This window comes from Leptodactylus fuscus, chromosome 10 (genome assembly GCF_031893055.1).
Source record: "Leptodactylus fuscus isolate aLepFus1 chromosome 10, aLepFus1.hap2, whole genome shotgun sequence".
In the NCBI taxonomy this organism is placed as follows: Eukaryota; Metazoa; Chordata; class Amphibia; order Anura; family Leptodactylidae; genus Leptodactylus; species Leptodactylus fuscus.
The window spans coordinates 41,858,489-41,867,974 of NC_134274.1; the positions used below are offsets into that span (position 1 = coordinate 41,858,489).

The 9,486-nt window shown below is 39.9% G+C and overlaps 1 protein-coding gene across 1 annotated transcript in view; it reads left to right on the forward strand.

Moving 5' to 3' along the window:
- The window catches only part of SYNPO2L (synaptopodin 2 like), a 56,564-nt gene extending 47,385 nt beyond the window's left edge, over positions 1 to 9,179 (forward strand). Inside the window, exon 4 of the mRNA XM_075257836.1 lies at positions 1,823 to 9,179. Coding sequence (XP_075113937.1) covers positions 1,823 to 4,065 — 2,243 coding nt within the window. The 3' untranslated portion in view covers positions 4,066 to 9,179. The remainder of the gene's footprint in view (positions 1 to 1,822) is intronic.
- The last annotated feature ends 307 nt before the right edge of the window (positions 9,180 to 9,486 follow it).

Sequence of the window (9,486 nt, forward strand, 5' to 3'; positions counted from 1 at the left end):
GGACAAGCTCTGCTGGGCCACCCTTGAATTTTGGTCACAGATACACGTCTACTCAACTCTGCCAAGGGTAGCTCTCCCACGTTGTTATCGGTCTTAGATGCATCTCCTGTAATTTGCAGACTATAGTGAATTACATTTACCTATGTATAATATGGCATAAATTTTATTTAAGTTTCAATGTGACTATGCCCTTCGAATGGCAGCTCTTCTTGACACGTTTGAGTAAGCCAAGAGGGATATTGATTTTTCTATTGGGATCTTTATGGATAAGACAGGTATTTTAAGTGCATTGACCTCATGTTTCCAGACTGATATATGTATCGTTGTTTCACGCTCCATGTAAAGAGGAAGGGAGGGGGGCGGTATGAAAAAAAAACGTGGCTGGCTGAAAATATTTCTTTCTTACTCGACCACAAGCAAAGAGGGACATAGCTGAAGTGACAGGTGACAATGTCCATAGCCTTGTCCAGTGATAAGCCGGGGCATATAAAAATAGACTCTATGATCTCATCAGCCTCTGAGAGCCAGTGAATCCAGAAGCTATGCCAGGGGAGACAAAAGTGGGGACTTAAAAAGGCTTGTAGAAAGGGCAGCAGGGAGCGGGAGAGATTTTCCTACTTTGGTTTGGCTCCAGCTTGAAGTACATTTGTCCCTTGTCGTCTCTATATGGAACATTGTGACTCCAATGGTGTCTGTGTCATGCCTGATTCACCGGTATCTTCCTACCACAGCACAGATAATCTCTATGCAGGTAATTCATATCCCTTAGTACCTGATATACATTATTTTATTTACGTATTACATTGTCTACGGGGAACATTATTGGGTTTGATATCACGTGTAACAAGTGATTTGGCACGACCTGTTCTATGTACCGTGTTTGTCAGTGTTAAGTGATCGGCTTGACAATTTGAAGAGCTTTGTAGGACAAGTGAATGTAAAGTGGACGGAACTGCTTCGTTCATATTATCACCTCTTGGGATACTTTCTGGGGGTCAGTGAATGTAAACCTTTGTTACCAGGCTGCACATTTTTGGGGATTTTTTTTCTATGGAGGTTTATACAGTGCAAAGTTTTTCTTACTATTTTTGTTACATTTTGATTAAAATTAAAATGAATTCTATTTTCTCGCTACTAAAACTGTTCAGTTACAGTTTCTTTTACATATTATCGTTGGTCTCGATTTTAATCCTTAAATCTGGATGTTAATATTATCAAAAGTGGGCATTTTTGAAATAATTAAAATTTTAGAATTTGAGATTTTTTTTTTTTAGTTCATTTCTTATTCTTATTCCTATTCCATTGAATGTCTTTTATTTTTAAGTTTTTTCAATGCTCATAAGAATTCAGAATTAAGAATTTTTTTTCATGCAGTAGAAGTACAAATGTGTAACAAAATTACCGTAAAATATTCTAAGTCGCGGATGTGAATATCATTTCACAGTGGCAAGTTCACTTTAATCAGCTTGTACGTTAAGGATGATGTGCGGAGTCCCAGTTGACCAGTTTCATATGTCAAAAATGATTATTGCGTTGCTCATCGTTATATGATATAAATACTTCATACCGTTCCTCCTTTAGTAGTGTCAAGTATTGGCAGATATAGAAGGACACTGGATTAGCAGGGAAAGTAGAGCTTGTAAAACAAAGAACGCTGAGCCATACATTGACCAAATCTGCAACTTTATTATCGTATTCTAGGTATTAAAGTCTCATAAATCCTAATTTTATTTGGAAAAAAACATTGAGTTTTATTTGCATTTTTCTCTGTTAAAGATGTATGTAACCTATAGGTGTTTCATTTCTTTTTTTCCTATTGCAGAACTCAATCGCAGCGAGAGCGTGCAGGAGAAAAACGTCAAGGAGGCTAGAACCAAATGTAGAACAATTGCATCATTGCTGACGGATGCTCCAAATCCTCATTCGAAGGGTGTTCTTATGTTTAAGAAGAGACGACAGAGAGCCAAGAAGTATACGCTCGTGAGTTACGGAAGTGTAGACGAAGATCGATACATCGAAGACGAGGACGGCGTCCTTCCTACAAGTGAATCAGAGTTTGATGAAGAGGGATTTTCGGATGCCCGTAGCCTAACCAATAATTCAGACTGGGACAGCACCTATATGGATATTGAAAAGCCCAAAATGGAACATGAGACACAGGAAGAGAAAGGTCTGAGTGAGGCATCTGGAAAGGGAGCTGCATTGTTTGAATTGCAAAGGCAAAAATCTGAACAGGTGGTCGATGGTTCTCCGTCACAAAATCCACAAGAGCATCATAAAACTCCGGTTGCTCCTCCTCGGAAATCAGTTGCAAATGGAAATATTGTTCACACAGTAAATTATGATAGAAGCCAAGAGGCACGGAGCTCAGAGAATACTAAGGTGACCAGCACACAGATATCACTAACTCCTACTTATTCCCAAGATCCTGGTTCTGGAAATGTCCTCAACAGGTCAGCAAGACCATTCACTCCGGGTCAGGTTGGACAGAGGACAATGGCTTCATCAGTTGTTTTCAAGCCTTCCCCACCAAAAAAAATTGAAAGTTTTCCTGTGCAAAATGTAGCTCCATCTCCATTCACCCCATTTATAGCTGATACACTTGCTAGTCCACAAAAAGCCCCTATAAGTTCTGTTGCATCCCTTTATATCCCAGCACCAGGGAGGGCAGTGTCAACACCAGCAACCCAATACCATGAGAATCAAAAAGAGAACATCGCTCCAACAACACCACGGACTACTACAGCTTCCATATATCTTTCATCTCCTTCTCGTCCATCAGGACCTCATACTGTTACCTCTCAGCCACACGTAGTGGAGTCTACTCCAGTCACTCCATCATCTTCTACAGTGTCACAGTTTATTAGCCCAGCTTCCATTACTCCTTCATTTAGATCTCCAGGTAGCCAAGTGAGTCAGTCACCAGAGTCTGTAAATACAAGAGAACAGAAGATTTCTGTACCTATAGGTCGCACTGGTATCTTAAATGAAGCACGAAAGAGAGGCAGCAAGAAACAGATGTTTGCTAAAAAAGAGGAGAAGAAGTGTATGCCAAACCCAGAACTTTTGTCCATGGTGAAGAATATAGATGAGAAACCCAAACATGAGCCACATGCAGCAGGTTTTGAATCTGGCCCAGAAGAAGATTTCCTCAGCTTAGGAGCAGAAGCCTGTAACTTTATGCAATCTTCAGGAAGAAAATTTAAAGTTCCTCCTCCTGTGGCACCAAAACCCAGTTTTAAAGCAACATCCGAACAACTCGTAAATGGGAGCCAAGATCTGCCTCAGTTGAAGGGTAAAGGAGCTGAACTGTTTGCAAAACGACAGAGTCGTATGGATAAATTTGTAGTTGACTCAGAGCGCAGAGCTAGCTCCAGGCCTAACTCAAGGCCGAGAACACCATCGCCCACACCATCTCTTCCCTCATCCTGGAAATATTCACCTAATATCCGGGCACCTCCTCCAATAGGATATAATCCATTGGTGTCTCCATTCTGTCCGTTAGCTGCATCGAAATCTCAAGGAGGCAGAGCAGAGAGCAAAGTTAAAAAAGGGGGCGCTAGTAAGCCAAGAATGCAAGCCATAGATTTTATGCGCCACCAACCTTATCAGCTAAATTCAGCCATGTTCTGTTTTGGGGATTCAAATACCCCGGATATTCAAAAGCCAAACATTCAAAGCACTCAAGCAAGACAAGTTCCGGTGAAAACCGCTAGAGCTCACGAGATTAAGCGTTTTTCAACTCCTACTCCAATGTCTTCTTCAGTCAACATGACACCTACCGTGTTAACTCCTAGATCTGCAACAACACTTGCCGAACCAGTCTGGAGAACCGATGCATCTTGCCAGCCTATGCCAACCAATGTTTCCGGGCCCTCGCCTTTTTACGCTTCTGTCCGAGAAGCTCCACAGATGAGCCGAGAATCTTCAGTCCTTAGTCCTACTAACTCATTCGCCTCCCCTAGATCATCGATATCTAGAATTCAGGTGCCGAAGCCAAGATTTTCTGCATCAAAAACAGGAATGCAGGCTAATGTATGGAGACCAGCCAAAGTCCACTTCTGATCTTGGAGATATAGTTACAGTGTTATCCACCAGCTAGTGAAATTGCTCTTGTGATTACTGTTGGCTTAGCCATTTACTAATTTGTGTGTATAACAACCATCATCCTTACATTTTCCCCGGACTATTATTGACTTAAGAAAAAACTAAGCAATATGAACTTTACAGAAAAGTGTAATATGCCTCATGTTGGATTAAGAAAAGACAGCTGAAGAAGAGATATTCAGAGAAGGCTACAGATGATGGAACAAATAAAACTGAGAAACATATAAGGCAAAAGGTTAGAAAAATACAGAATGTAATAGGAATGTAATATGGGCATCTCTATAAGGAGCAGGCAAACAAAGACGGACATTGTACCAGTAATGGTAAAAGTAGAAGATAGGGCAGGTAAATGACCGAAGAGTCCTTGGATGTGGGATCTGTTTTATATTGTGCCACCATCATACTTGAGGTCATAGTTTATCCGTATAGAGCCTACTATCTCCTTAGCTACATAAATTGGATACATGTAGTCTCTCCTATTCACTATTGGAAATCTAGGGTGATCGATGTACAGATAATAAACTGAACTAGATGATATTTAGCCATGTGGCCATGTGTATGTAGATTGGGTGTTTGCTTCTTGTTAACCACCATTATGAATAAGAACTGCATGTTGGTTTTTCCCATAGTGTGTGCATGCCTATAGCACCACAATGTGGTGCAACTTTGTGTACAAAAAGTGACTTTTTATTCCCCAAAATTTGTTGTTAGGATTACCTTTAGTATTGACGTAGATTTATTAGATTTCCCATTGTTGCCATAGATCTTCTAGTTATGCTGATTTTTGTAACATATTATTTATTTGAAGTGCTATACATAGAATACGTACAATAAATTCACAGTCGACATTTTGATGCCAGATCTTTATTTTCGCAACTGTTTAGTACAGTGAAATTCCGTATTGACCTCAATGATCTGGAGCATAAACAGGTATCTGGAATATGGGTTCCCATGTCCTGATTGAATTTATGTATAATTTCCTTATTATTTAGAGCCTGTTGGACATCAACAGTTCCAGCGACACGTAACCTCATAGAAGTGATAGACAATTACAAAAATATACATGCATTCCCATTTTACTTTCAGAAAGAATCTCCTCGAATGTATCTAGTGTCTGTAGATTGTTTTCTTCACATTCTGTAATGGGATTAAGGGAGCATCTGGGTGTAACTTGAGGGTGAGTAGGGGGTACATCTGCACCCTGGCCCTATATAAGCAGACCAGTACTATAAATGATACATTATCGTTGGGGGGCCCAGTACATATTTTGCATTTGGGCCCATGTTACATTTCTGGGAAGTATCCAGACTCTACCACCTTATACAAGCGTTTCAATGGGCATCTTAGTATATCAAGATTATATCTAACCATGCTCAGAAGACAAAACTAATAAGCAAAAGTTCTGTGCCTGATCCAATGAGTGCCTCCATAAACATGTCTCATTTGATGGTTACATAAGGCACTATTTACACTAGTGTCATTGCTTCCATTTATAATGGAATCATGATAGCTATGATGTATCTTAGATTCCCGCACATCCCATTGAAGTGATTGTTGTCTGTCAAGGTTCACTTGGGATTTTGGTATTGGGCAGTGATAAAGCTATAGACTACTCTAAAAAAATGGACATGCTGATGGAGTACATAAGTGAGAACTGAACCCAAGTATGGCATATTGTATAGTAGCTAACTTTTCTTAGCTCATCTACTTTTTCACTATGAATGTATCCAAAGTAGCTTAGAAATAGCAAAAATTTGCTTTGCTTTCTATATTGATGCATGTTGCCAAAAGCATCTTTTTTTTGGGCTACCAAGCTCCCATAATATGCATTTTTGCATTCAACTTGCTTCTAAATTCTTAACATCTAAAAGTGAATCAATATAATGCAGCTACTTATTGGTGCCATTTTAATGCATGGTCCTTACCATTCATTACTAAGACTCTGCTTAATGTTTTATTAGTTTTATATGCTAACCAACTACAAGCTTGTACAAAATCCTAGTAAGTACTTACAGTGTACCCTTTATATGCACGGTTTATAGCTGGGCCTTTCTTTACCTACATTAAAGGTTCCCATACCATGGATAAGATAGAATGGCTTGTTCGAGCCCCTGGTATCCAGCATCTGGGGTATATACCCTGCCAGCCCCAACTCCCTGTTACACCACTGCATATAAAGATATAGAAAGGATATAGCTCTCAATAAGGATTGCAATAGTACCATATTAACCAAGAAGTAAAAGGTCTAGCAAAAACACTGATACACGTACAAAAGACCCGAAGGAAGAACAACATAAACAGGATCACATGAGTTCATAGTTGGTGAAAGGTAAAAGGTCTAGCAAAAACACTGCTATGTGTGCAAAAGACCTGAAGGAAAAACAGCATAAACAGGACCACATGAGTTCATAGGTGGTCAAAGGTCTATCAAAAACACTGCTATGCGCACACAAAAGACCCGAGGGAAGAAGAGCATAAATAAGACCACATGAGTTTATAGGTGGTGAATCTATGTTGGTTTAAATTTATACATAAGCTACAGCTCTGTTAAAGGGTTAACCCATAAATGAAAAAAATTACTGATCACAGTGAAATACGATACAGGAGCGTTCACTGTGCCGTCGGCTGTCTGTTCCGTTTGGGATTTTTAACGTTAATAACGGATCTGCTGTTAACATGCTAGCAATAGACAATACTAAAGGCAGTGTGAACACCCCCTAAGTAGGTTATAAATAATGCAAAATAGTACTTAAGCTGCTTCCTTGCTTTGATGACGAAACTGACACCAAAACAGAAGATGATAAAATGATGAATTTTATGCTTAGTGTTATAACTGAGATGTTACTAATCATGTTTGTTTGGCTTGTTGTGTTGTATTTATGTGGACATTGGACGTTATATATATTTATAATAATGGTCATACATGGGAACCTACTGTTTTAATGAGTAACGTAGGATTCGGGTATCAGCATCCATCTCCAATAAACCCTGGAAATTCACAGTAATTCTACTGAATAGGATTTTCAATAGACGACTTAATAAATCAATCAGAAGGACCAAGAACTGGGACCATCACTGAGGTTGGAAAAGAAAGGGTACTTTAATGGAAAGATGACTGAGCGTGCATGGTCAACTCTTCTCTGAGTCTACAAGGGCATGTTCACACAGAGCAGATTTGATTACTAAAAATCAGTTCCAAACATCTGACTGACTTTGCTACCGCAGCATGTGCAGACAATGGGGGAAGTTTAAGAAATTTCTGAAACAAATCTGCCAAATGTGTATATAGCCTGGGAATCTGATCAGCATGAGTAATATCAATGACAACCCCCCCCCCCCGCCCCTCCCCCCAAAAAATTGGCTAATAAGTATAACTGGTGGTATGACATAAAACAGCCATTTTAGACACTTCATGGAATGCATAGGCTGTAAGACAAAGTACACAAGGATGGTTTGCTTGTAAAAGGTTAATGATTCAGTTTATGAGAAAAATGTAAGGATGACCATCAGGGGTCTGTTCCGTCTGCGATTCGTTGGCCTGACCAGATAGGTGGAAGCCATCTCTAGACCTCTGATGGGACAGATCTTTCTATAGAATTTATTTACAAAACATGGAAACATTGTGTTCAACAATTAGACATTGTCCAGCTGCTTGCTGATATTACTATGTACTTGTGTATGATCAGCTTAAAGGGGACCTGTCCCATTGAAAATGTTGCCCATTTATTGGCTGTTCTAGAGCAGTGGGAGCTGAGAAGATTGATATATAGTTCATTTATGTATTATTCTTTGCTCATTCTAGATATTTGGTGTCCCGCAGGTGATCCTACTCGGTAACTGAGTTATCTCTGTATGCAGAGTCATGTACAGGCTATCAATCAGGACCACCCGCTGGATCCCAAAATCCAGAATAAAAAAAAGGATGTGAAGGGATAAAATACTATGTATATATGTCTGCTCAGCCCTTCCTGCTCCAATAAATGTAGCTAGTGGTTTCAACAGCAGGTTCAACATTACAAGTAGGGTTGAGCGATTGGGATCAGGAAAGATCGGATCCCAATTGGTGATCGAGCAAATTTCACGATCGGGATCGGCTGGAAAATGATCGAAAATCAGATGTTAAAAACGATCCTGAAATCTCAAGATTGGCTCAAACCTATTCATGTATATATCATTAATAGGCTTGAGTGATCAGGAGGATCGGGAAAGATCGGATCCCGATCGGTGATCGAGCAAATTTCACGATCGCGATCGGCTGTAAAATGATCGAAAATCGGATTTTAAAAACGATCCTGAAATCTCAAGATACGCTCAACCCTAATTACAAGTATTAAATTTAGCGAATTACTAGGGGGATCAAGACCTTCTGAAAATAGTTCCCAGAGTCAACTCCCATATCGGGCATCGTGATACTGGATTAAGTGAGAACCTCCACAAGAATGTAAAGGAAATTCTGAGATTATAGTGGGGGGTCCTGATACTGCACCTGCATTTATAGCCCAGTGCACCTTTCTTTGTGAAGAGAGACTGTTATGGTTTAGTTTGGACATAAGTGATGCAAAAAGAACCTGTTTTGCAGAGGGAAGGAGCCGTTTCTTTCCTGCTTTGCTCCATGGTTGGATGTGTATTATCTGCTTCAACTTGGTCTGCTCTTTCTTCCTAATACTACACAGACCTGGGAAGAACATGGAAATACCTGAACCACAAGATTATTCAGCTCCTAAAAACCAGGAACCATAGAAGGATTCAATACAAAATGGCACCATCTCGCTGAACCTTGGCTACCATATATGCATCACATAGACAGCCCACCGATTTCAGCGCTGTATTTTCCCAGTGGTTCAGGAATATTGAACATTTGCTGCCAAATACTCCCACAGATTGTAGCTGGTCACTGGGGTTTCAGGAGTAAAACACCTTATGATTAGCTTTTTGTCAGGGGACCCTTCTAACAAAAATGGATTGTTCAAAGTGGTGGCCCCCTTAACCTATTGTGGTAGATCGCTACATGCTGTCAAGCTGTGCTAAAGATTTGTTGTTCAATAAACTTTCTTTTCAAAAGAAAAAAAGAATTGTTGTCTGATTATATTCCATATATAAATGAAAGGAATTTTTTTCATACAGTAAGACCAGTGTCTAGTCTCACCCACTTCTACTTTGACCTCATTACCATCAATGTTTCATCATGCCTCCACCCAGTATAGTGACCCTACAGTGGCCATGATATGATTTGCCCCAACACTATGATGTACCCCTCCATTTGCCTTCACAGTTTTTAATGTCCCCGTCCAGTTGCCCAAACAGTATGAAGTCCCTCTCATGGTGACCCACAGTATATACAGTCCTGTCCTAGTGCCCACAGTGGATTAATGAATTAAA